The 27,487-nt window shown below is 41.9% G+C and overlaps 1 protein-coding gene across 1 annotated transcript; it reads left to right on the top strand.

Moving 5' to 3' along the window:
* On the top strand, positions 1-27,476 carry rab1ab (RAB1A, member RAS oncogene family b). Its single transcript, XM_070889781.1, has 6 exons — positions 1-199; positions 16,212-16,284; positions 22,841-22,936; positions 23,530-23,625; positions 24,386-24,517; positions 26,685-27,476. The coding sequence occupies exons 1-6, from the start codon at positions 177-179 to the stop codon at positions 26,880-26,882; spliced, it is 618 nt and encodes a 205-aa protein (XP_070745882.1). The 5' UTR covers positions 1-176; the 3' UTR covers positions 26,883-27,476.
* Positions 27,477-27,487: the final 11 nt, after the last annotated feature.

Genomic DNA, 27,487 nt, shown 5'->3' with positions numbered 1-27,487 from the left:
TATTTCCTGGTTGGACAGGCCGCCATTTTGGGCTGTGACTGACTCGGCCCGCAGCTTGGCCACTCGTAGTTTCGGGCATTTCTTGTCCCCAAGTATTTTTCTTTTATTTCGACGTTTGGATTAAGAAACCGGTTAGAAAAAACACAGCTGACAAAAAATCCGGGGTTGAAAGTGAAATGTCAACCATGAATCCCGAGTAGTAAGTGACAGTTTCATTTTCCTTTCTCTTAGGTTAAACGCCGTCCCGAGTGACCGGTGAGCCGGCAAGGCCGACACGTTATGAGGGAAGGAGTAGATGAAAAGGGGGAGTGTGAACTAACCGCTTGGTTAAAAGCAGAGATGAGGCGAGACGGGAGGGGAGGGAAGGGAAGGGCGGCGCGCCTCCGGGCCTGCCCTGTTGGCGATGACACTCCCTGGGAGCCGGCTCTGGGCTGCTGTGGAGGCTAGAACAAGGGGGCATCGCCTTAAAATGAGAGCTCGGCCGTTCAGGGGTGATGTCAGGAAGCATTTCTTCGCACAAAGGGGAGTGAAAATCTGGAACTGTCTTCTCCCTTCCCCCACCCCAAACAAAAAAAACTCTTGCAGCTGGCGGATCAATTGGAACTAAGATTGATAGATTTTTGTTAGGCAAGGATATTAAGTGTTACAGAACCAAAGTAGGGAGATTAGGTTAAGATACAGATCAGCCCTGATGTAATTGAATGACCGAACAGGCTAGAGGGGCTGAATGTCCACCTGTCCCTGTGTAACTGGTTGGAGAGGCTGAATGGCCTCCTCCCGTCCCTGGCAACTGGCTGGAGGGGCAGAGTGGCATCCTCCTGACCCTGTGTAACAGACTTGAAGGACTAAATGGCCTCCTGCTGTCCTTGTGTAACTGGTTGTAGGGGCTGAATGGCCGCCTCCTGTTACTGTGTAACTATGGGGCAGCAGCTCTTACTCCGGGTGACCTCAAGCACTAACACTAACCATTCTATTATCTACCCCCACCCCCCTGGCACCGTTGCAGGCAGGGCCCAGCTGTGTCCTGCTCCTTTCAGGTCTATATGTTTTTGCATGGGAACAGTTTCCTGGATACCCTTGATGGTCTGATGGAAAAAGCGGGTTATTAAAGATCTGGACTTTAGTCCGGGGCCGATAGATGAAAGAGAGAGACACTGACTGAGAAGAAAATTATATCTGAAGCAGTGTTTTGATCTGCACTTGCATGCGGGTTTAGTTATTGACTGGCGGCAAATTAAGTTGCAGATAGCCAATCACTGATAGGAAACTAATTCATTGCAACTTTTTGTTTTCCTTTGTGAAATCTGGTTACTTTAAATGAACATATCCAAAGTCATGTCTAGGGTTTCCTGACTGAATTGCTTAGTCATACTTGGCTATTTTTCAGATAGAAATGTGGAACAAAGGTTCCCCTTGGTAAAAATGGTAGATTTCAATCCACGTTATACTTGAGAAACTTGTCCTTTTACGCACAATTATGAACATTCCTCTCTAGGGTTTAAGGACTAAAGTGACCGTCAGGTGAACAATCTCGTTGTTTTGCAGTTAATGGAAAATCGTATACATATGAGCCACCTGTAAAGGTTTCTTTTAGATTACTTTCCCTGGCCCATTCAGATGTGATTCACCCAGGATGTTGGTCTAGGTCACATGGACCTTGCAAGATACTGAAGACTCAACATAAGCAGCTCTAGAATGCATGCCCTCTAAGTGGCATTTAACAGTAACATTGTAAGTGCTTTTTGGCAGCCTAATAATTAAAAACTAGTTAAGCCTCAAAATATCAGTCAATTTATGTCTTTTTTTATTCACTACATGACTAATTTTTGGAGAAATGCACAGAGCTCACAAAATGCATGCCGGTGATATGTGAGGGACTGTCTTGTCCATGCCTCTGTTCTCAAGTACTGACAATACAGGTACTTAATGTGTCTAGTCTTGCATAGAATGATGACTCCTTCGATGAGTACTGGAGGACAGCTCGCGACATGAATCAGTTCCTTGAAATGAGCCAAATAGAAAACTGTTTCTAACATGCTTAGCATATTTAAGCAGTTTATCCATAATTTGAACTACGGCCTTTCAATTGTCATTTGGCATGGTTCACAATTAAATAATTAGTTCCATTGCAAAACAATGGCAGGTTACAAATGTTGAAGTGTGCAAGTGTCCTGTATTAATGTCACAACATCTATTAATACATGTTAAACAAAAGTAATGCTCCACCCAACAGCAATAATGTATCTTGAGAAATAATTCAAGATGTATTCCCATTTGAGACTGGTTTAAAGTTTCATCTCTGGCATTTCTGACAATGTACCACTCCCTCGGTAATGCACCAAGCTTTCAGCCTAGATTATATGTAAATCCTGGTGTGGGATTTGGAATTGCAACCTTCTGATTCAAAAGCTACCAGTGGAACCGTGCTGCCACTTAGATTAAAGTGCTGGCAAGTAAATGTGCAGTTGGGTGGAAAGTGTGAAATTAAACATATCAAAGGTTTTGCTCTAATCTTTTTCTGTAACAATACCCGTCTCCATCCCTGCCTCAGCCTGGCTGACCTTTCATCGTTCACACTCCCTTTAGGACAAGCAACTGAAATTACACTTCATCTTTATGTTTTAAAATATAGTACAGGTACTGTCCATTTTGTGTAGTGATGACAAACCTTTATATTAACACTTAATCTGTGAATTTAAGTAATTGAGAAAATTGCTTGTCTTTATCTTGGGTGGGTGGGGGTGGGGGGTGATGGTGTTTTTTACACTTATAACAATTGCTACTATATTGTATTCATAAGAGACTTGCTTGCCACATGGTGCTCATATGATTTGGATTGCATTTATAAACTTGAAAATACAGTCCAACTCATCTGAGAGAATTCCAACGAATTTGGCCATAATATGAAGCCGATGCATGAGCAACATTTGGTAATGGTGAATTGTGGGTATATATGATGTAACATGAAATCTCTGCATGGTGGATGGATGTCTTTTGATCGTGTTGGAAAAAGATGTATTTGTATTTGTTTACTGAATGTATCCAGTCCAAAGCTGTAATCATCAGTTGGAGGTCAAGGGCACTTGATTACAAGTCATAACCGATTTGCCTTAACCGATAGGCCTTATTTAGAATATCTTGGGCACAGCGTTCTGGAAGGGCATTGTTGAGGGTTCAGACAAACATTACAAGTAGTTTTGGGGCTGAGTTTTAAGATTTGAAGATAAGCTGACCGAATTTATTATTGAATAAATTGAACAAAGGGAATGTGTTTAAAAGGATGAAGAGCATGCATATTGTAAAATGTTAGCAGGCTATTTCATTACTTGAGAGTATAAAATGTGTCAAGTCTGAATAAGCAAAAAAGTGAGAATTATATTTTTCCACAATAGGCTCGTATAGTTCTTGCTGAGTCGGCAAATTCCTTTAATAAGGAAATATACAGTTAAGAATGGGAGTTGGAGATTATAAAGATACGAATAGAAGAGGTTGTTAATGTTGATTATAATTCATGGTCTGGAAAATTTGATTTATCTTGGAATTTCTACCTGTGTTCATTCACTTCCCTAAAATTAAATACGTTGAAAGTCGATTCAAGCACCTATTATAGATCTGTTGCAAGGAACAGATAAAGGGATAAAAGCATATTTCTTTATGTAAATAAAGCTAGGATGCATTTTTGTGGAGGAGGGGGGGAAGGGGAGGGAATCGGGTTGATGTGTGCCAAAAACTCAGTGTCGATTTGATTTGCATTCTCCCCCTTCACTTTCCCCACCCGCTTCTGCCCTTACCCCCAAATCAATCTATACAGCAAATTATTTCATTGACTACTGAGTATTTCTGATGGCCCTGAACTCTCAAAAAAGCAAGTACCAAACCTGGCACTTTTTCATCCATACATCTACTTCAATGTGGAATACACTGTGAACTGTGCAGTAAAAACAGAAAATGCTGGAACTACTCAGCAGCTCAGGCAGCATCTGTGGAGAGAGAAAATAAGTTAATGTTTCAGGTCGACACCCTTTCATTAGAACTGGAAAAGGTTAGAGATGTAACAGCGGAAGGAAGAACAAAAGGGAAGGTCTATGATATGGTGGAAGGCCGGAGAGATTAAAAGGAATGGTAATGGGACAAGTAAAGAAACAAAAGATGGGTCTAGAGGTGTAAATGGGAATTATTACCAACATCTGCTCTCTCGGGGGGGAAAAAAATGGGGGCAATGGTTGTGATCCGGAAGTCACTTTACCCAGTTGATTGAGTCTGAAAGGCTGTAAAGTGCCTTCCGTCTCAACATTGTGATGCTGTTCCTCCAGCTTATGTTGAGCTTCATTGGAATAGTGTAGGAGGCCGAGGACAGAGATGTCACAGTGGGAGTGGGGTGGAGAATTAAAATGACAGGCGACCGGAAGCTCGGATCATGCTTGCGGACTGAACTGGGGTGTTCGCAAAGTGATTGCCTAATCTGCATTTTTATCAGAGGAACTCTATTGTGGTTTTGGGAAGGAGGAGAAGGGCTGAGAGCAGAAATGCGAGTAATGGGACGGGCACCGTCAAAGGCCCTGTCAACTAAGGTGGAGTGGAATCCTCGGTTGAGGATAAAAGGAGACATCAGAAACAGTGGTATTGCATCATCAGAACAGATGAAACTGGGAGAATTGAATAGAGTCCTTACAGGAAGTGGGGTGGGAGGAAGTGTAATCAAGGTAGCTGAGGAGTTGGTGGGCTTTTAGTGGATGTCGGTCAATAGCCTATCCCCAGAGATGCTCCACCTGCATGTTGCCAACCTATTTCTGACAACCCCTGATCTCCGTGTCCCACCCCAAGTTCCACCTGGTTCAGCATGAGCCAAAGTTGCTGTATTCAGCAGTGCTGAATTTTGCTAACTGGACACTTCTGAAACAGCATTGTATATACTGCGGTGCATGCTAACTCTGATCACATTACAACATATTCAACCCAGCACTTTCCCCTCATTTTCAGTGTCCAAATAAGGTTTCACCTTCCATGTTTGAGATGGGGACAGGCAGCCTGCTTTATGTCCTTTACCCACACACCTGGCAGGGAGATGCGCTGGCACAGCTTGAACTGACCGTCCTTCCTTATGTTTTCATCCCTAAAGAAGCAACTGGGATCTGGAACTGGTCCTGATGTGTAGATTTCTAACACTTAATGTATGTGGCATTGCAGGAAATGGTTGTCATGTGCTATGCATGCTGTTCGGTTAATTAAACTTTGAAATGTTGCTGGTTAAGTACAACAAACAGGACAGTGTCCTTTCAAAACTCAAATCTAATTACATGTAGTTTATTTGTAGCAAACTATTTCCAAGAGTTCCACTGTGGGGATACATTGTAATCATTGTGTTCTTTAGACAAAACAAACACAATAATCCATACTTTGTTCAGATATATATTCAAAATTATTTTTCTAAAGGCCTCCAGTTCCACCAATGAAAAGGTATAATATTGAATCTTATAAGTAAAATATTAAACAAACTGAAATAGAAACAAAAGGAGACAGGAGGACTGTATTACCAGAAATCTTCGTTTTGATGTTTAACCTTGTGCAAATGTTCATATCCTCCCGAATGTCACAAGATCCTCGTACTCTGCAATGTCAGATCATTGTCTTAGTTCGTGAAATTAGTTTTGACCGGCGGACAAACTGGTTTTATTTTAACTCATTAAGGATGCTCTGTTGTAGATCACTACTAATCTTAACAATATCCCATTGACTGTGAGCATTCTCTTGACAGAATGTCAGATTGGGGTTAAATAGTAAATTGATCTATGCAAGAGCATTTTTACTGAGTTAAATATATATACACACACAGCAGCTTGGTGTCATTCTCAATATTGAAAACCTCTTTGTGAACTGCAGTTAAGAACATATTTTTAGAGTAGTTATAAGAACAAAGCTTAAAAAAAATCTAGCTTTTGATAGTCTGCTGGTGTTAAGTTTAACCTCTGCCAAAAGTGGCTGAAAAAAGGTGATTAGATATGAATGTGAAAAGGGCTTTGGCGATTAAATACTGCAATTACGTGATGCTAAATTGTTTTTTTGTGTTGAAGCAGGGGTTTGTAGTTTTATCTATTTCAGTCAATCCTGTTGCACATTAATTGTATTTTCTCAGGTTTGTTCAATGATACTATAAGAGCAAGAGAGTGGGGTCTACTTGGATACATCTTCCAAAGAGCCGGTACGGTGGATCAGATGGTCTCCTTCTGTACTGAGACACACAATGAGTTTCTCATTTCCAGGAGGGAGATTAAAATACAAAGCTAAACTGATTTCAGAATTAATCTGAAGAAATATTGGTACATCTGTCTGAGTAGTGATAGGCCTAACCAGAAAGTGTCTATTGATCACTTAGTAAACTCAGGAGTTAATGCATGATTCTACAGGGCTTCTAAATCTTTTCCATTTTTAGTACTGATACTGCAGTGCTCTCTGAATCTGCTTAAGTATATCAAATGCTGATTTTTGTCCTTAAATGTTTATATTTTTTGGGCGAAGTGCGTGGAAGAAAGCAATGAGACAATAGGTAAAAATTAAGCAAGAAAGACTTAAAAATGAAAATAGCAAAAATGTGTTGGATACTAGGGAGAAAATAACAAATTACATCAGAATTTTGTGATATTCAACCAAAGATTATTCATTAATGATTCCACCACAATCCCACAGTGATCATCAGTGTCTGATTTCCACCAGCTACAAAAAATCTTTGTGAAGTTTACATTTTTTTAGTGTAGTTTTCCAAGCTTCAATGTACGACAAAAGTAGTTGGCTCAAATTTCCACAGCCCATTAACATACTAATTGGTTAACATATTTCATTTGACGAAAACAATTTCCGTTCCCTAGACAGGTGCAGATTATTAATCGAGTAACGAGCATCACCAGCCACCTAATCAAATCGTTCACTGATTTTCCAAACCTAACCACCAAGAATCAGGGAAATCATGCAACAATTTTTTTTTGGACTGCTTTTGGCCACCAGTTTCTTTCCCAGGTTAGTACACACATCTAAATGTAATATTTAACATAGAACACAAAATTACACTTACATTGGTAAACATCCAATGGAAGATGGGAGGCTGGCGAGGAGTGCATTGGAATAGTTGAGTCTGGAGGTAACAAAGGCATGAATGAGGGGTTCAGCAGCAGATGGGCTGAGGCCAGGGCAGAGACCGGGCAATGTTACGGGAGGTGATGGAGTCGTTGGCTAGGGAGCGGAGTTTGTGGCGGGGACCAAAGTCAATGGGTTTGGTCCTCCTGTTTAATTTGAGGTTCGCCCAGGTCTGGATGTCGGACAGGCAATCTGACAACACCGAGGCAGTGGAGGGCTCGAGAGAGAGAGAGAGAGAGATGGTGAGGTAGAGTTGGATGCCATTAGGGTACATGTGGATGATGTATATGATGCTGTGTTTACAGATGATGTCACCGAGGGGTAGCATGTAGATGAGAAATAGGAGGGTGCCAAGAATAGATCCTTGGGGGACTCCAGAGGTAACTGTGCGAGGGGGTGGTGGTAAAAGAACACATTGCAGGACATTCTCTGGCTGCGACTGCGGGAAGAGTTAAGAATGGAACCAGGTCAGGATAGTCTCACAGCTGGACAACTGAGTAGAGGTATATGAGGACGAGGATGTGGTGACCTGTGTTAAAGGCTGCAGACAAGCATCGGAACTTGCCATCCCTACCTGGTCTGGCCTACATGTGACTCCAGTCCAACACCACATGGTTGACTCGATGCCTGCAGTGGAACTAGAGTTGGACAATAAATGTGGCCATGCCGTCGTTGCCCACACCCCAAAAACAAATACAGGTATATAAAGATGTATCCTTCTGGCAATCCAATAACACTTTTTTCGAAGCCTCTGCTTATTTTTCACATCCATCATTAAATATTTGTGCATAGAATTCACTAATTACATCCTGTTACACTACCAAATATACAACTGTGCCTTGGTACTCTCCCTAGTGTCTATTTTTCAATTGTGATCCATGTAAGTCAAATGGATCTCAATACTTATGGATAAATTTTAAAATTCTCAACCTTGTTTTCACATCCCTCAATGGCTTCTGCCCTCCTTATCTTTGTAACCTCCTCCAGCCCTGTAACCCCCTCAGATTTCAGGGCTGCTCCAATTCTGGGCTCTTGTGCATCCCTGATTTCCATCGCTCCACCATTGTCAGCTGCCTAGGCTCTAAGTGCTGGAATTCCATCTCTAAACCTCTCCATCTCCCTACCTCTCCTCCTTTACGAAGCTCCTTTAAATCAACCTCTGTGTCCAAGCTTTTGATCACCTGCCCTAATAGCTCCTTATGTGGCTCGTTTGAGAATTCTCCTGTGAAGCGCTTTGGGACATTTTAATATGTTAAAGGTACCATATAAATACAAGTTGTTGTATAGAGAATAATTGTTGGTGTGGAGTAACAAATTTAAGAGTCCAGAGGTTCTAAATCACCGAGCACTTTATAAACCAGCTGCAATCCAAGATTGTACAGTACCAGCCAGCATTTTTTTCAACAATTTAAATATGGCTTCCATTTGCTATTTATTTTTCTGCTGTTCAGATTGAGATCTCCTACAGTTGTGATGTGTGCATTTTGTGGGACAGCATTAGAGTGCAGGAGGAAATAAAGGATAGGAGGCAGAGAGTAATGATGAACAGATGTTTTTCTGACTGCAGAGAAGTAGGGGTCGGAATTAGGGCCATTGCTTTTCTTCTATATAAATGACTTGGATGTGAGTATAGGGAGTACAATTTCAAAGTTTGTGGATGGTACAAACCTTGGAAACGTCGTAAATAGTGAGCAGAATAGTGTTAGACTTCAGGAGGACATAAACTGGTGAAATGGTCAGACGTGGCAGATGAAATTTAATTCAGGTAAGCGAAGTGATGCACTTTGGGAGAAGTGACATGGAGAGGCAGCATAATCTAACAGTATAAAAACAGAAAATGTTGGAAATCTCAGCGGGTCAGGCAGCATCTGTGGAGAGAAAGCAGAGTTAAAGTTTCGGGTCGATGACCCTTCGGATTCTTAGCAAGCACTGAAAGAGGGAGGGGAAAAAAGAACAAAAAGGAAGGTCGGTGATGGGTTGGAAGACAGGAGAGATTAGAGAGACAAAATGGATGATGGCCCAAATTCAAATAGTAATGCCGGGCGTTAGAAAAACATTAGTCAAGATAGGGTGTGAATGGTGGGATCATGACCAGCTGCCATTAGAGACTAGGAGAAAAAAAAGAACCAGGCTCAATGGGGTGGGGAGGTTTGGCAGTGACTACACTCTGAAATTGTTGAACTCAATGTTGAGTCCAGAAGACTGTAAAATGCCTAAATAAAAGATGAGGTGTTGTTCCTCGAGCTTGCGTTGAGCTTCGTGGGAACAGTGTAGGAGAATGAGGACGGAGGTATCAGAGTGGGAATGGAGTGGAGAATTAAAGTGACCGGTGACCGGAAGCTCAGGGTCACACTTGCAGACTGAACGGAGGTGCTACACAAAACGGTCACTCAATCTATGCTTGGTCTCCCCAATGTAGAGGGGACCACATCATGAGCAGGAAATACAGTATACTAAATAAGCACTGACACCTGGGAATCGCTGACCCAAGACCGCCCTAAGTGGAGGAAGAATGTCCAGGAGGGCGCTGAGCACCTCGAGTCTCGTCGCTGAGAGCATGCAGAAATCAAGCACAGATAGCGGAAGGAGCCTGCGGCAAAGCAGACTCCACGCCCACCCTTTCCTTCAACCACTGTGTGTCCCACCTGTGACAGACTGTAATTCCCGTATTGGACTGTACAGTCACCTGAGAACTCACTTTGAGAGTGGAAGCAAGCCTCGATTTTGAGGGACTGCCTATGATGATACTAAATTGAAAGAAGTAAAGTAAATCACTGTTTCACCTGGAAGGAGTATTTGGGGCCCTGGATAGTGGGAAGGGAGGAAGTAAAAGGGCAGGTGTTGCATCTCCTGTGCTTGCACAAAAATGTGCCGTGGGAAGGGGACCCGCTGAGATTTCCAGCATTTTCTGTTTTTATTCCAGCATCTGCAGTATTTTGCTTTTGTATAATCTAAATGGTACTATATTGAGGGGGGTGCAAGAGTAGAGGGACCTGGAGATGCTTATTCATATGATCATGAAGGTGAGGACAAGGTGAGAAGGCAGTTAAGAAAACGTCTGGGATATTTGGCTTTGTAAATAGGGGCATCGAATACAAAACAAGGAAGTCAACCTTTAGAAATCACTGGTTAGGCCCCAGCTGGAATATTGTGTACAATTCTGGGCACCACGCTTTAGGAAGGATGCCAAGGCCTTGGAGGGGCGACCTAATAAAGGTATTCAAAATTGAGGGGTTTTCATAGAGCGCATAGGGAGAAACTGTTTCTTATGGCAAGTGGGCCAGTAACCAGAGGTCATGGATTTAAAATAATAGGCAAAAGAACTAGAGGGGAAATGACAAGAATTTTAGATTTGAAGATCTGGGGAACACTACCTGAAAGGGTGGTAGAATCAGATTCCATAGGAATTTTCAAACTGTAATTGGACATGTATTTCAAGAGAACTACTTTGCAGAGTTATGGGGAAAAGGCTGGTGTGTGTGACTAAATTGGACAGCTCTTTCAAAGAGCTGTAAGATTCTATGGCCCCAAGTTTCCACATGATTTGCTCCTGATTTTTTAGGAGCAACTGGTGTAGAACGGAGTATCTTAGAAATCGGAATTCTCCACATTTAATTTCTTGCAGTTCTAGTCAGGTAGAACAGTTTCACTTTGGAACTGAATTTTATTTTCAAAAGGGGACGTGTCCGGCCACTGACGCCTGATTTCAAAGTTTCGTGAGTGAAAACGTACTCCAAACTAACTTAGAATGGAGTAAGTGAAGATTTTTGTACGCTTGAAAAAACCTTGTCTACACTTTAAAAAATCAGGTGCAGGTTACAAATTAGGCGTTGGGAACGAGGTGGGGGGGGAAGGGAAGTCATTAAATTCTACAATCAATCCTTAGTTATACTTATACAAATATTAAACAAATAAATCCAACCTGAATAAAAATTTATAAGCAAAGAAAAGATTAAATAAACCATGTTCCTACCTGTGTGAAAGTGCTTCAGGCAGGCCTTTCAGGCAGCGGTGTGGCATCAGTGTCTCGACGGCAGCGGCAGCAAGCAGCCTTCGAGCTGAGTTGCAGTGCTTGAGGCAGGCCTTTCATGTTGGAGACAGGCAGTGGTGTGGCGTCAGTGTCTCGTCTCAACGGCAGCGGCAGGCAGCAAGCAGCCTTCGAGCTGAGCTGCGGTGCTTGAGGCAGGCCTTCATTCCCCGCGAAGATGCAGCACCCGGACGGACTTGAGGCCATTCGGCCATGGGATTGCAGCGGCGTCAGTGGCTGGCCGGGAGCCGAAGAATGAACACAGGACACACACAGCTGCAGATTTAAAATTCTTTAGGCCGTTCGGCCACGCTTATGGGGCGGCGTCAGTGGCTCGAAGGCAGCCGAAGAATCAGGAGCGGACGTGAGGCCATTCGGCCATGGGATTGCAGCGGCGTCAGTGGCTGGCTGGGAGCCGAAGAAAGAACAGCAGCAGCCTTCGAGCTGTGAGGGGGACTGACTGAGGCCATTTGGACAGGGAGAGGCAGCTACATCGATATCTTTATATTTAAATTTGCAGAATGGGTGCTGCATTGTCAACACCACATTATGCAATGGTTTGCTTCCTCATGCAAGAAATTCTTTGTTCTTGGTGGACGTTGATCCATTGCAAAGTTGAATTGGCACTTTTATTTCTCCAAACACAGTCCTTAATCTGCAAGTTTAGCAGTGAAAAGCTGAACTCACTGATTTCAGCAGGTGATTTATTCAGCAGTGCTGCTAAAAGCACTCCCTCACACACAGAAATATCAAGAAAATTAAAATACAAGCCTTTGCAGGGGTCCAAGAAACAAATCTTCACTTTTTCTGCAGTACTTTTAAAAATGGCCGAGTGCCAATGTTTACTTCAGACTGCGCATGCGCGAACGCTCCAACGCGCACGCGCAGGGTTGCCGGCACCAAGAAGCCTCATTTCAATTGTACCCGCCCCCTCCTACTTACAAAATCGGTGCGAGTGGTAGGCTCCGCCCCCTGTGCACCGTGCCAAACAGACATCGAGCAATACCGCACTTTTTTTCCGGCGCCGTTTTCGGCGCGAAAAACAGGTGCCCAGCTCTGAGGTGCGCCTTTTTCGCCGTGTGTGGAAACTTGGGGCCACAGATTCTATTCTAACTTGGACAATAACCAGAAAGGATTGAATTTAGCTGAAATGAAATGCTAGACAACTTGCTTTAGAAATTTCTGTTTGAAGGACTGGTAAAGAAAGAACTTTATATAGTGCCATATCACATTCTTAGCAAGTACTAAAACTCAACATATCCAACTAATTACTTTTGAAGTGTAGTACTATGATGCTACATCAGTTTCAAGCAGGATTCCTATCATTCACTATCTTGTGATCAACCTGTCAGGGGTTAAAAAGTCCAAGTTTCTCCACTCTTCCTTCAACTCAGTCCTCTGACACTGGGGATCAATTTCCTGGCTCTTCTCTAAATTGGCCAAAGCTTGACTGTTTCCCTTGTGCTTTGGTGACCAGAATTGGGCATGGTACTCAGTGTGGCCTAACCACGGTGCTGTACAATGTGTGTATGATCTCTATATAGTTCAGTGTTCTGTTTGCTTTGTTGCTTGCTCTCCAAGTTGTAAGAAAAAGTTGCAAGAGGCCAGCTGAGTGAGTAGATCTGCCCTGAATGGAAGTGAGTGGGGTAATGCTAAATTATATTGCAATAGTTAGCTGTTTTAGAAGAGGTATCACTGTTTTAATTGTCAGATTGTGCTAACAGCTGTTGAGTGGATTTAAGTAGATTGTACAGGCAAGAGTCAGTGGAGTTGCATTTGGGTAGAGTTTAGCCTAAACTGGAGTTATGCCTGTGCTTCATTGATTTGGAGGTCATGATACCAACAAGGCTGTGTAAGGTTATTGACACTCTTCGAATGTGTCACTCAGATTGGAGAGGTTTCACTGGAAATGAAGAATACAAGTGTACTTTTCACACTAAAGTTCAGTCTCAATTTTCGGTCTTCAGTCCTTAGTGTAGTTCCAGTTCTTTTAGATGCACTTTGTCCAGTATATGTAAAAGGATGTCTGTAAAATCAGAAATTCCACCTCTGGCAGATAGACAGAAGGCTACAGAAATTAAAATTGTATTGCTATGCCAGCTGGATAGAGGCAGGTGCATCACTTACTTCCCAGGCCAAAGGAGGTGGGATTGATGCCAGCTCAACCAGTGCAGTCGGTGCATTCACCTAGGAGGAATGGATAGCACCTCCAAGTGAAGGCTCATCACTTTGAGATCTCGGGCAAACACCATTCTCCCAGGAGAATGCAAGGCAACCAATTCGTCAACACCAGTTCATTAATACAAGGTTGTATCAGTTCTGGAAACTTTGCTAACTATAGGCATAAAAATTTAATAGACTGGCTATCTACAGAAGCTAATCCTAAATGAATCTCACCAATTCATATCAATCTCGAGACACTGATCACATCTGTAAATTTATAATCACCGAGCAGTTATAGCTGAATTACTTTGACATAACTGAACTGCCTTTCTTTGTTTTGTCAATTAATCCTGTCCATTAATTATTTGTATAGTCAATATTTAAGTGCTGCTAATTAGAATTATGTGGTTAATAAACAGTTCATGACACTCTAGTCTGGCTTATTTGATTGGTAAGAAAGAGTTAATTCACTCAGTAGCTTGTGTGACCCCAGATGGGAGATTGGTAGTGTAAATACCAGTATTGGAACTGGTGGTTGAAAAATAATTTGGCAAGCCAAATTTGGCCATCATTCACTCCTAGGCATAAACTGGCTGGTAAACCCTGATGGTTCCTTGACAAGAAGTTAAGCTGAAGGGTTAAGGATTCAACTGCTGCCCTTTTATATATATCAGTGTTCCTACAACCGTTGAGAGTGAAGTAATGGTGAGGATGCCTCCTTTTCACAGAAAAGGTAGAAGGAGTACCTGCGAAGGAAGTGGAAGAGCGATTAATGGAGATAAATTTTCAAAAGGACCTCGGAAACAATTTGAAGCCTTGTTTGCTTCCCTTCAGAGGATTCACTCAATTCCAGTTTTATAAAGCCAAAGGTTGTTTGAGTCCCTTTTCCCACTTCTTCCTTTCCCCTTCCCCTCCCCCCTCTCTTCCTCCCCCTGCCCCCCCCCCCCCCAAAAAAGAAAAAAGGTCCTGTTGGTAAATATTTTATGACAGTGCCTGGCATTATATTATATCTTTGAGGAATTTATTTGACCCATCTACAGGTTGTACCTCTCCGGTCCGGGACTCTAATCCAGAAACATCCGTGGTTCGGCATTATTTGGGCCTGAGGGAGAAGTGGGTTTATTAAAAAACGCTTTGATTGGCTGGTGCGGTCAGTGAGTGTGTTCACCGATCGGCTGGAGTGGCTGTCAGTCAGTGAGTGTGTTTGCTGATTGGCTGAGGGAGCTGCCCACAGGCTGCCAGCACATGCGCACACACGCAGGTGCCCACGCACTGTCGACAGGTAGCGGTAAGCGTGACCTCCCGTGGTTCAGAAAATTCTCTGTTCCGGCACCAATCAGGTTCCGAGGGTGCCAGACCAGAGAGATCCAACTGCACTGCCTCTGTTGTCAGACTGTTTGTCTGACTGAGTATTGGGTAAGCCTCAATTTCTTCCATTTAAACATTGGAAAAAATGACGCCATTGCTTTTGGTCCCACTACAAACCCTGTATCCTTGCTGCTGATTCCATTCTACCCCCCCCCCCAGTCTAAGATCTGCCCCTCTGCTTCTGAAACTCTAATTCATGCCGTTGTCACCTCCCACCTTGACTATATTGCTCTTCTGGCCAACATCTCATCCTCCATGCTCCATAACTTGGCTCAGCCTGATCTCTGATGTCTGTTCCATTCACCCATCACTCCTGTGCTCGCTGACCTACATTGTCTGCCGTTGGCAACGGCTCAATTTTAACATTCTCATCCTTGTTTTCAAATCCCTCCATGGCCTTGCCCCTTCCTATCTCTGTAATCTCCAGCCTTACAACCCTCCCAGATAGCTGTGCTCCTCCAATTCTGGCATCTTGAGCAGCCCCAATTTTAATTGCTCAACCATGCCTTCAGCTGCCAAGGCCCTAAGCTCTGGATTTCTCTCCCTAAACCTCTCCGCCTCTCTCTTTCCTCCTTTAAGATGCTCCTTAAATCCAAACTCTTATCTGACCTAATGCCTCCTTATGTGGGTGGCTTGGTGTCAAATTCTGTTTGATAATGCTCCTGTGAAGTGTCTTGGGGAGTTTTGCTACGTTAAAGGTACTATATAAATATTCTATCCTGCTCTCCCATCACTCCTGTCCTTGCTGATCTATGTTGGTTCTCAGTGTCCACAATGCCTCTTATTTAAAATTCTCATTCTTGTTTAAGCCCTTCATAGCCGTGCCACCAATTTCTAAAACCTCTTCCATCCCTGTAAAGAACACCCCCCCGGCCCCGGACTCTTCCTCCTGCTGTGGTCTCTTGTACACCACCTCGCCTCAACATTGGTACTGTGCCTTCAGCCAGTTAGGCCCAACATTCTGGAATACTCCCCCTAAACTCCTCACCTCTCCACCACTCTTGCTTTACGACCCTCCTTAAAACTCATCTCTTTGACCAAGCTTTTGGTCATCCTTCCCTGATATCTCTTGCTTTGTCTTGATGTCTATTTTTGTCTGATTACACCTTGATGAAACTCATTGGGGTGTTTTTCTACATTAAAGGCACTATATAAATGGAAGTTGTTGGCACGGTTTACCTCTGTACCACCAGGCTGGGGGTGGGGGGGGGGGTGGGTAATCAAACAGGGTTGGAATACTGTTATATGGGAACATCTGATCAGGCATTCAGTGCTGTCTTCAATGAAGGCTATTCACTCAAACCCATTGACATAAGGTTCTCGTGAAGAATAATCATTTGGGTGAGGTGCCCATCAAAGCATCATTATTTTCAGGTGAGGATAGAGTTCTGTGTTCAGCAGGAACAGTATTGAAAGGTGACTCATTGCAAATAAAAGCAACCTTGTTCAGTGCTATATATTAATAAAGAATGTTAAATGCACAATACAATCTTTTGATAACTTCTCTTGCATTTATCTCTTTCAGTGACTATTTATTCAAGCTGCTGCTGATTGGAGACTCTGGTGTTGGAAAATCTTGTCTCCTCCTTAGATTTGCAGTAAGTACAGCTTTAACCGTGTGACAATTCTTACACCAGCTTTATAATCGCCGCAAAGACTGGCCACTTAGTTGGCAGATGGAGTTTAATGTTGAAAAGTGTGAGGTCATGCAGTTTGGCAGAAAAAAATCAAAGTGCAAGTTATTATTTAAATGGAGTAAGATTGCAAAGTGCCACAAAACAACGGGACCTGGGGGTACTTGTGCATGAAATGCAAAAGGATAGTATGCAGGTACAGCAAGTGATCAGGAAGGCCAATGGTATCATGGCCTTTATTGCAAAGGGTATGGAGTATAAAAGCAGGGAAGTCTTGCTACAGCTATAATAAGGTATTGGTGAGGCCACACCTGGAATACTGCGTGCAATTTTGGTTTCCATATTTACGAAAGTATATACTTGCTTTGGAGGCAGTTCAGAGAAGGTTCACTAGGTTGATTCCGGGGAATGAGGGAGTTGACTTATGAGGAAAGGTTGAGTAGGTTGGGCCTCTACTCATTGGAATTCAGAAGAATGAGCAGTGATCTTATTGAAATGTATAAGATTATGAGGGGGCTTGACAAGGATGTTTCCACTGATGGGGGTGACTAGAACTAGAGAGGGCATGACCTTAGAATAAGGGGCCGCCCATTTAAAATTGAAGTGAGGAGAAATTTCTTCTGAGGGTTGTAAATCTGTGGAATTCGCTGTCTCAGAGAGCTGTGGAAGCTGGGACATTGAATAAATTTAAGACAGAAATAAACAGTTTCTTAAACGATAAGGGGTTATGGGGAGCTGGCAGGGAAGTGGAGCTGAGTCCATGATCAGATCAGCCATGATCTTATTGAATGGTGGAGCAGGCTCGAGGGGCCTTATGGCCGACTCCTGTTCCTATTTCTTATGTTCTTGTGTATTTTACACTCCTGGGTCTAGAATATCAATTGCACTCCACAATGACACCCAAAGCAGCACGCTGACATCCAAATTTACCTTTCCCAAATGTGTTCACATTGCATTATCACTCGGATTAGAAAGAAAAACTTGGATTTATATAGCGCCTTTCATTATCACCACACATCCCAAAGTGCTTTACAACCAACGAAAGTAATTTTGAAGTGTAGTCACTGTTGTAATGTAGGAAATGCGGCAGCCAATGCGTGCACAGCAAACTCCCACAAATAGCAATATGATAATGGCCAGATAATTTGTTTGTGATGTTGATTGAGGGATAAATATTGGCGAGAACACCGCAAGAACTCCCCTGCTCGTCCTCAAAATAGTGCCATAGGATCTTTTACGACCACCTAAGAGCAGACGAGGCCTCGGTTTAACGTCTCATCTGAAAGGCAGCACCTCTGACTGTGCAGCACTCCCTCAGCACTGCACTGGAGTGTCAGCCTAGACTTTTTTTTTGCTCAAATTCTCTGGAATGGGACTTAAACCCACAACCTAATGACTCTGAGGCGGGGTGCTACCAATTTAGCCACGGTTGAGTACCATTACAGGAAGTGAGTGGTGCATGCTATACAGATGAGTAGAATGAGTTATGATGGTCATGTGAAAAGTACCTATTGTAAAATCATATTTTGTCCTTCCAAATTTGGGTTGTGCCCGAAGAGAGTATTCTGAGCTATATATCACTAGTTTGAAGCTTCAGTGGTTTAAGTCCCATTCCAGCAAGAAGAGATAATTTAGGTGAGGAAGAATTGAGCAAAAGAATGCCTTTGACTGTTGCATTAAGGAAAGAATGGAGCAGGGTAAGTTTATACCTTTTGATCTATGTGGTATAGTATGTAAAGGAGAGAGACAAAATGTTAATCGTTGCTTTGGAGCAGCATGCACTTGGAATGGTGAATCTCACTCATAACAATTTGGAAATATTAACTACAGATTTTTAGTTTCCTAATTCTGTGCTTGGGGCAAAGTATCACCTTAACAGTTTGAAGTGAATTAGTATATGTTTACTAGATATCTTAGTGAGTGAAGAAACTTGGCAAATCTTACTTAAGGTTCATGTTCATTCATCAAATTGTTTTAAGAAATGTTGGTAAGTGAATTTAGGCTTTAGAAGTGGCCCGTCTCTCCATTTTCCCACTCCCTCAGATTTACGTGCACTTTCATTTGTTACTAGTTATTTTTTCATTTAAGTATACATTTTTGGAACTTTATTTCATGCATGCCAATAGCTCCTTCTATAAATAGATGAGAAATATTGTCAAGCTTGAGGGGAGGATCTAAGATTTATTGGAAAAGGTTAATGGCAACTGGTAAGATTATTTACACTAGTTAGTGAATTGGTCATTCTTATCTATCTAATCGTAGCCAGAGAATCACTTGCAATGGCTTCTCTTTCTGCTTGTCCTCCCAAGAATCTATCCTTGGCCCCCCCCCTCCTATTTCTCATCTGCATGTTGCCCCATGGCGACATCATCTGAAAACACAGCGCCAGTTTACACATGTACGCTGATGGCTCTCAGCTCTACCTCACTACCACTTCTTTTGAGCCCTCCATGTTCTCTAAATTGTCAGACTGCTTGTCCGATGTCCAGTTCTGGATGAGCAGATATTTGCTCCAATTAAACATTGGGAAGACTGAAGCCATTGTTTTCTGTCCCCGCCACAAACTCCGTTCTCTAGCCACTGACTCTATCCCTCTCCCTAACGTGTCCAAGGCTGAACCAGACTGTTCACAACCTTGGTGTCATATTTGACCCTGAAATGAGCTCCGACCACATATCCTCAGCATAACTAAGACCGCCTATTTCCACCTCCGTAACATCGCCCGTCTCCACCCTTGCCTCAGCTCATTCGCTGCTGAAACCCGCATCCATGTCTTTGTTACCTCTAGACTTGACTATTCCAATGCATTTCTGGCTTGCCTCCCACATTCTACCATAAACTAGAGGTGATCTAAAACTCGGCTGCCCGTGTCCTAGCTCGCAACAAGTCCCGTTCACCCATCATCCCGTGCTTGGTGACAAAGGAGCTCAAACCTAGGATAATAAAAGTTGAAAATAGAAGGTCTTTTTACAAAGGATTATTGAAATATGTATTACAAATGGTTAAGGCTGTCAGTTGTGATATTTCATGGAATTGAAGATGAAAAAATTAAAAGGTACAGGCAAATTGGGATCAGAGTACAGTTAAATGTGGATCTGGCACATTGGCTCTCATGCGCCCCTCCCCCCCCCCCCCCCAAAGCAATGTTCCCCCTCTTTTTTTTCCGTGCGCGGTCCCATTAAATTTGTTGCACGGTATCTTCCAGCAGCAACAGTGTGAGCGGCCTGCGCGGGACATCCTGATTGTTACGGGTAGCGCGCCTTAGGGAGAACAATGCTCCAAGTGCAGTAAATCCTGGGCAAGGGTCAGACGTCTGCTATGATATAGCAAAGTGGGAATTTGATTAGATTGTATTGTCACAAACGTGCCATTACTGCTCTGTTTTTGCAGCTGCTCAGCATGCAGGAAATTGATCTATTCAAGCCTAAAAATGAGAGTGGTATATTGCAGAGATTGGAGTAAATGTAAACTGCTCCCTATTGTGCCATCAATTAAAACTTGTAATACCGATGGCCGTGGTCTTGCGTAAAAGCTGCATTATGACTGTGTACACATACTAAATCGTGGTTTAACTAGAAATAGTGTTGCTTGTTAGAGAGCTTATGTAGGTTGACCTCCACTGGTACAAATACAGTTACGTTGCTAAATGGCAAGGCAACCTGCAAACTGGGAGAGAAAGATTCTGTATTCATAACTCATGAGTTGTGGTGAATTCTGATAATTCAGTACTACGATGTAAATTGATAAACCCACACATACACAACATTAAGTACAGAACTTAGGGCCCAAATTTGCCCAGGAGTTGCTCTTTTTTTTTTGGAGCAACTTGATTTTTCTGGAGTATCTTAAAAATGCCCATTCTGCACATTTAATTTACGCCAGTGTAAGTGAGTTAGTTAGGATTTTTTTTTGTTTCGTTTTTGTTTTCCAAAAGGGGGCATTACCAGCTGTTTTGGCCATTTAAGCCAGTTTGGACAGCTAATAGTTGCTCCAACCTAAATTAGACCAGCGTTTGTGGCCGCACAGAAAACCCTTGCAGAGAGTTAAGAAATCAGCGCAGGTTAGTACATTCTAAAACACCAAGACTTACAAAGCACTAAACAAAGCACAAAAAACATTCAATAACAAATAAAAGATAGAAGAAAGCGGAGAAGACCTGCACCTAAAGCACGAAGACTTACAAAGTTTTAAGGAAAGATTAAAAGAAAATAAAGGAACTCTAAACACACAATCACAGTAGTTTAAACAACACAAGCAGCTACTTGCATGTACAGGGCTTTTTTTATGTCACTCATTACTTTGCACATTTTTTACAGGTCTCCTCCACAATCATTTTTTTTTAACCTGTACAGGGATCTCCCTAAAACAAATTAAGCCAAGCGATGTTTCCATTCTCTAAGTAATTGGCTCCAAAGGCTGTATGCCGAGATACTCCCAAAAGATGTGTAACATAGAAATAATTTCCCCATATTTTTGCCAGAAACAAGTTAGCACAGCAGGTTTCCATCTGTTCAATAGCTCGCGGGCTGGTGCGGGAGAGTATTCGGCCAGGGATGGGGGCGGCGAACATCAGGTCGTCCCTTCGGCCAGTGATAGGGGCGGCGAGCATCGGGTCCCGCTCACAGCCTGCAGGACGCGCTGGGAGGGTGAGGAGCTACTGCGCATGTGCGCAGACTCTGTCACGCATGAGGACAGATGCCGGCACTGTTTTTGGCGCAGGGCTGTAGCTCTACCCCCCCCAATTGCACTATATATGCCGCGCCAGGACGCGGGACACACAGCAGAGCAGCCAGAATCGTGAGTACGTTTTTTTGGTGCCGTTTTAAGCACACACAGTCGGCGCATCTCGGGTGAGTGCGCCGGAAAAAGGGGTTGGGGAAATTTGGGCCCATAGTGTCCAGAAACCATTTAGAATACTATACTCGTGCTCCTTAAAGTTCCAGTGCTAGAAATATGAAGTCTATTGTGTGCAATTGAATTAAAAACAAAGAAAATATAAGTGATAACACTCACACCAGACAAGACCAACGATGGAGGGAGAGATGGTTTTTGTACAGCTCTTCCTGTGTGGCCATGAACTTGTTACCAAGAAGAGTGCTGTGTTGACTTGCCACACTATTCTCCTTTCCTTGCAGGGATCTAAGTTCCACTTGCTAACTCAACGAAGCTACCACAGAAGATAAAAGATAGTTGCCACATCCCAACTTTTGTGTTTTAAGTGATGCTGACCACCTATTTCTCCTTTCCTGCTGCTTTTGCTGAGATGAACTGAGTCAGCACAGGCTGGAGGTGTGTCTTTCAGTTTTAAACTGCAGCAGCTGCGAGTATCGTGCTGCTTCAGGAAGTGGTTTTGCTGCATAAGTGCTGCATTAAATTGGCTTTTCCGTCTGCTCGTTTTGATAAGGATGAAAATGAAAGTACATTTTTAGAAACTAGATCCAACATTTAACGCCCTCAGTATTGAATGGTGAGAAGTAACGGCCTATTTTCAAAAGTATGACCAGTTAAAACCGAGTGACACTTCTATGGTGTAGACCTGCTTCAAGAAGCAGCAGTTTGTAAGTTGAAATTTGTAACTTTGATTTCCCCCACTCCCTCCCTCCCCACGCATATCTTGATAAACTTTGCAATTGGTCTGATGCTGGCTTCTCAGGCAGCTGTGGAACCTAGCAGGAACAGAACAGCAAAAGTGCTTTTAGGGTTTTTTCTGGAATGATTTTATAGGGTCTGCATAAGTGCTCCGTGCCAGTGGCTTGTGTAAGTGGCAGCTGGATGCTGTTAGTTTGTGTCACGGTTGCATGCGATTATCAACTTTGTTTTCAGCATAAACAATTGGACATTTTGGATTGCTTCCTCAGGCATAAGTAGCACTCTGATTATAACCTGGGAATGAACTTCAATCCCAGTTTCTGACTACTTTTCCGCCCATGGGCAATTTTTTAGTTCATAAATGCAAATTGCAGAAGGCAGTGCAATTAAACATGATTGAGAACAAGTGAGGAATACAAGAGAAAACTATTCCAATTCAAAGTAAGCATTCTAAAAACCTTTTCTGAGGAAAGGTCACCAACCTGAAACGTTTCTCTCCACAGATACTGCCTGATCTGCTGAGTATTTCCAGCATTTTCTGCTTTTATTATAAAAACCTGTAGTCTGGACTAAAAAAAATATACAAAACACCTGGTTTCCTCCCAGTGTGTGACTGTAGGAATTATTTCCCAGTATATAAACTGATCTGAGCACTTTTAGGGAACATAGTTCAGTGGTATCAAATATTGGCGGGGGGAGGGTCTCTACAGATTCTTTGGGATATTGCAAAAGTTTCCAGACATTAGACCCAGAACGGGGTTTTGCAGATATTCTAGTCCAGAAAATGGATAACGCCACAAAATCTCATGAGTAGGAACAAAATTCAGTGTGTTGACTAAATGGGAATACTTCAGATTATCCAAAGTAGGTTGTTGCATTCTGATAATACTGTACTTTACAATGGAAAGCTATTGCTTCTGTTCATTTACAGGATGATACGTACACAGAAAGTTATATCAGTACTATTGGTGTTGACTTCAAAATCAGAACTATAGAGTTAGACGGCAAGACCATCAAACTTCAAATTGTAAGTATTTCTTAATACTGGAGCATTGCAATTGTAAAATTGTTAAAGTACATAGTTCATTATAAATTAAAAGACTAGAAATTTCCAAGATATCTATTGATCATTTTTTTTCTTAAATCAACAATTTGGAAACTTGTCTCAATGTAGATTCTGTGATTCATTAAACATCTCCATTAAGACATTCCTTAAAGCGTACCTCTTTGACCAAGTTTTTACACACCTGTCCTAATATCTCCTTGTATGACTTGGTGTCAAATTTTGTTTGTTAATCGCTCATATGAAGGACTTTGGGACATTTTACTATGTTAAGGGTGCTATATAACTGCAAACTGTGTGTTAACTTCTGAACTTGAACAAAATAGTAGCTTTTAAAAGTATATATGCATTGTTTTAGCAACCACCACTCAATTGTAAAATAATCCAAGGCCTGTGGATTGAACTGGGAGGTGGAGAACAAGGCAAAAAATGGGACCAATAGCTCTTGTTATAGACTGGCTGTCCGTTTTGAAACAGCGTTTGAAATTATGCATCAAACAAGGTATGACTGCATCAACCATGACTTAGTGTATTTCTTTTATTGTTCTTGCTTCCAGTGGGACACAGCCGGCCAGGAGAGGTTTCGAACAATCACATCCAGTTATTACAGAGGAGCACATGGCATTATAGTCGTGTATGATGTCACAGACCAGGTACCGTGAAACTAATCTAAATACAGTGGTGGAAAAAACAAAGCAAATTAGATGGTGACCAATATAGCTACACCATTAAATCTTAATCTGGTGCTGTAAGTGATAAACTATTTAAGGTGATTGACAAAAGAACCAGCAACAACATGAGGAAAAACTTCTTTATGTAATGAGTGGTTAGGATTTGGAATGCACTGCCTGATAGGGTGGTGGATACAGATTCAATAATAGCCTTTAAATGGGAATTGGAAAAATACTTGATGTAAAAAAAAAAATAGCAAGGATATGAGGAAAGAGCAGGGGAGTGGGACTAAGTGGATTGCTCCTTTAAAATAGCTGGCTTTCTTAAAATATATCTGGTTTGTTTGGGTAACTCTTGTGTGCCACAATGTGCTGTCTACCTGGTCACTGGATGCCTTATAAGTGGGGATTACATGGTATGTTTTTGATTTCCTTTGAGCCTACCAGTTTTGGTTTTATTTTGCTTTTGTTTAAAATTCAGTTTGGATGACTCGCCCCTCCCTGAAACTTTAGTGGATAAACTTATCAAATCGGCCACCTGTTGGAAGTAAACCTAAGCAAGCGTCAGCTGAAGATGGGTTTGGCTGTGATTACCCACAGTCAAATAGTCTGCAAGCATTCACTGTTCAGGTTTGAATTCATGAAAACCAGGACTGGAGGGTTGTTGCCATTTGTGAATGTGTCTTTAGGAGAGGAAGGGAGTGAAGGCCACACTTTCAACTTCTTGTTCCTTTTCCTCTAGGAGTCATTCAACAATGTAAAACAGTGGCTCCAGGAGATAGATCGTTATGCCAGTGAAAATGTTAACAAGTTATTGGTAGGGAATAAATGTGATCTGACAACAAAGAAAGTGGTGGACTATACAACAGCAAAGGTATGTTTTGTAAAGTCAATCTCTACATATGTGAATGTAAAACCAACATGGCTTCGCATTTTTCAAAAGTTAGCAGTGAGCAAAGCATTACAATTTATGTATACAAATGGTAATGAGAAAAGTAACGTTGAATATACTAGACATACAGAAAAATAAAATACAAAATTCACACAGCTTCACTGTTAAATAATTTTTTAAACCCTAAAATCTGTCTTGAATTGCACCAGTAATGGATTGATTTTTCATTGTGCTTCTTGGGGGTGGAGATCTAAATGCAGGTCCAACGTTAAATTCAAGTGGGAGTTGGATAGTTTATTGGCAAAATCAAACTGCTTGAGGTGAGTATAAGATGGTATTTTTGAACTTTTGGAGCATAGATAGTGATCTATTTCTGGCCTTTCATGTGCCAGCTGTGCGTGCACAGTCTGGGTGAAGACTTGCGGAGAATTTGCAGGGAGAGTCGTGTCCAGGCCACACACAACGCATGTTGTGGGGATTAAATGAGCCATTTCAGACCCATTTTCTTTTATATAAAAAGCTGTTGATTTCAAATCGTGGAAATATTGAATTTCATTTTTCTTGGAAGCTATCTCGCAAAATGAGCATTTTGTGCTTGTGCAACATTTCTGGAATTCATAAAAGGTTGAAATCTTTTTAATGAGATTCATATGCAGAGAAATCCTCATTAATCTTTTGAAATAAACATAAAATACCCTTCCAAGAATACTGTGTTTTTCAGGAATTTAATGTAACTATTTAATTTGGTTGCTTAATTGTAATCAGCCTTGAGAACAAGTACTGTTAAATAGTTAAATTGTTGAACTTGAATTTTTCTGCAAAAAAAGTTTTGAAGGAGCAGTAGACTTGTATATAATACCTGCATCTATATCGAGTAAAGGCACTTTGATAGTTAAAAAATTGTGATTATCAACACTGGTGTTAATGGAGAAATTTATTTCCAGTGTAGTTCTTAAACATTTGGTCGTTTGTGGTTGAGATTAATGTTCCCTTGCTCTGACGGTCCTCCGCAGCCGGTAAGCTGGCTTTTAAATAGAAAAACCGTGCATGCGTGGAATTTTGAATGGCCCGCAGGCCAAAAAATAATTGAGGGAACATTGGTTGAAAGTATGATGGTCTTTGATGCCATATACTTGAATTCATCCAAAATTCTGCTGTCCCTATCCTAATCCCATCACCCCTGTGCTCGCTGACCTACGATGGCTCCCGGTCCAGCAACACCCAGATTTATAAAAAAAAAATCCTCATCCTTGTTTTCAAATCCCTCCATGGCCTCACTCAAATCTCTGCTCTCCTCCAATTCTGGCCTATTGCACATCCCTCATTTTAATTGCTCCACCATTGGCAATTAAAGAGGGTTTGCAGACCCTTGCATTTTACCCCTCAAACTCCCATGTATTAAACCCCAACACTGTATTAAAGCACAATGCCATTATCAAGCACTGCCCATATACCCTCCCCCATTAAGACGCAGCAGTTTACAAACTTTCATTTTTCCAGCTCCAGAAAGACTGAAGGAATAGTTCGACGTTAGTTATGGCACCTCACCCGTCACTCCAGGCTGGTTTCTAGCTGCCTAGGTCCTAAGCGCCTCTATCTCGCCTCTTTCCTCTTCCTATCCTAAGATATCCTTATCTGGCTCGATGTCGAATTTTGTTTGATAACACTCCTGTGAAGCGCCTTTCTGATGGTTTACTATGTTAAAGGCATTATATAAATGCGAGTTGTATTTAAAAACAGTTTGCCTATTGATGCTGGTGTAATGTGTGCACTCCCATCTTCATCAATAAGCACATTGAGTCTTTCATCCAGTTTCCTAAGAACTGTCAAATAGTCTTGGTTAGTTTATGTTTGTGCATGTTTTGCAGTAAGTCAATTGAAGGAGTCATCCTATGGTGAGGTAAATTACAATGTGTAGCCAATTTTCATGGTTATATGTACATTTGCAGTTCTTGGTAATGCTAATCCAAAATCTAGTTGTATTGTTGAAGGATTTGGATTAACAAAAAATTCAGTAGCAAAAAAACTTTTTAGATCGATCAAGTATTCTTATCTGCAATGTTGTAAAATGCATGAGAAACCTAATGTATTAGTGTATACAGTAAAGTGGTCTTGCTGGATAATTAATTCCTCTTTTATTGGTCAACAGGAATTTGCAGACTCCCTTGGGATTCCATTTTTGGAAACCAGTGCAAAGAATGCAACGAATGTAGAACAAGCTTTCATGACGATGGCTGCTGAGATTAAAAAACGGATGGGTCCAGGAGCGACATCTGGTGGTTCTGAAAAGTCAAATGTAAATATCCAGAGCACACCAGTGAAGTCGTCCAGTGGGGGTTGCTGCTAAGAATTTTCACATTCTCCTAATAAATTTGATTTAATAGGCCCAAAAGTAAGAAACGTTGCCTGAGTTGTACTGTGTGTAGCCACACTACTGCAGACACCCCCCCCCCCCCCCCCCATGCCCCTTTCCTGCTCCCTTTCAGACACAATCGGGCACTGAAAAGCCACTATTGGCTGGGATTTCCAACTTGAGACTAACTTCATTTTCAGAACTGTTTTAAACTTTAAAACGTGCAGGTCATTAATAATGTGCATAAATCTCATACCCGTTATCAGACTTTATTGCGGTTGGTTTATATTATAAAAATTGATTTTGTTTATAATGGCATGTTTTAAATGTCAACATTGGATCTCCTCTGAAGATGAAGTTTAGCCATTTCACGTCAAGCAGCACAACAGTGTTTGTCATGTTCATTGACATCAATAAAGTTTAGTGAAATGTTATGTGTCAGACCTGATTTTGCGAGTACTTCCTGTAGCGATACAAGTGACGTACACTGCATTACCTTCATATTCTCTGCGTATAACTTGTGGCTGCAGGATATTGTAATTTGTTGCACATATGTAACATTAAACAACTGAAGAAATGTTTAATAAATATTGTACTTA

The sequence above is a fragment of the Pristiophorus japonicus genome, chromosome 9, assembly GCF_044704955.1.
Source record: "Pristiophorus japonicus isolate sPriJap1 chromosome 9, sPriJap1.hap1, whole genome shotgun sequence".
Taxonomy (NCBI): domain Eukaryota; kingdom Metazoa; phylum Chordata; class Chondrichthyes; family Pristiophoridae; genus Pristiophorus; species Pristiophorus japonicus.
This window is presented reverse-complemented; position numbering and strand designations above follow the sequence as displayed.

What these genes read in the sequence shown, in the direction of transcription:
- rab1ab (XM_070889781.1), top strand. Translation starts at nt 177, where the DNA reads ATGTCAACCATGAATCCCGAGTA. An exon ending in GTCTCCTCCTTAGATTTGCA is followed by an intron (nt 16,285 to 22,840) that starts GTAAGTACAGCT and finishes GTTCATTTACAG; the next exon opens with GATGATACGTACACAGAAAG. An exon ending in TGGACTATACAACAGCAAAG is followed by an intron (nt 24,518 to 26,684) that starts GTATGTTTTGTA and finishes ATTGGTCAACAG; the next exon opens with GAATTTGCAGACTCCCTTGG.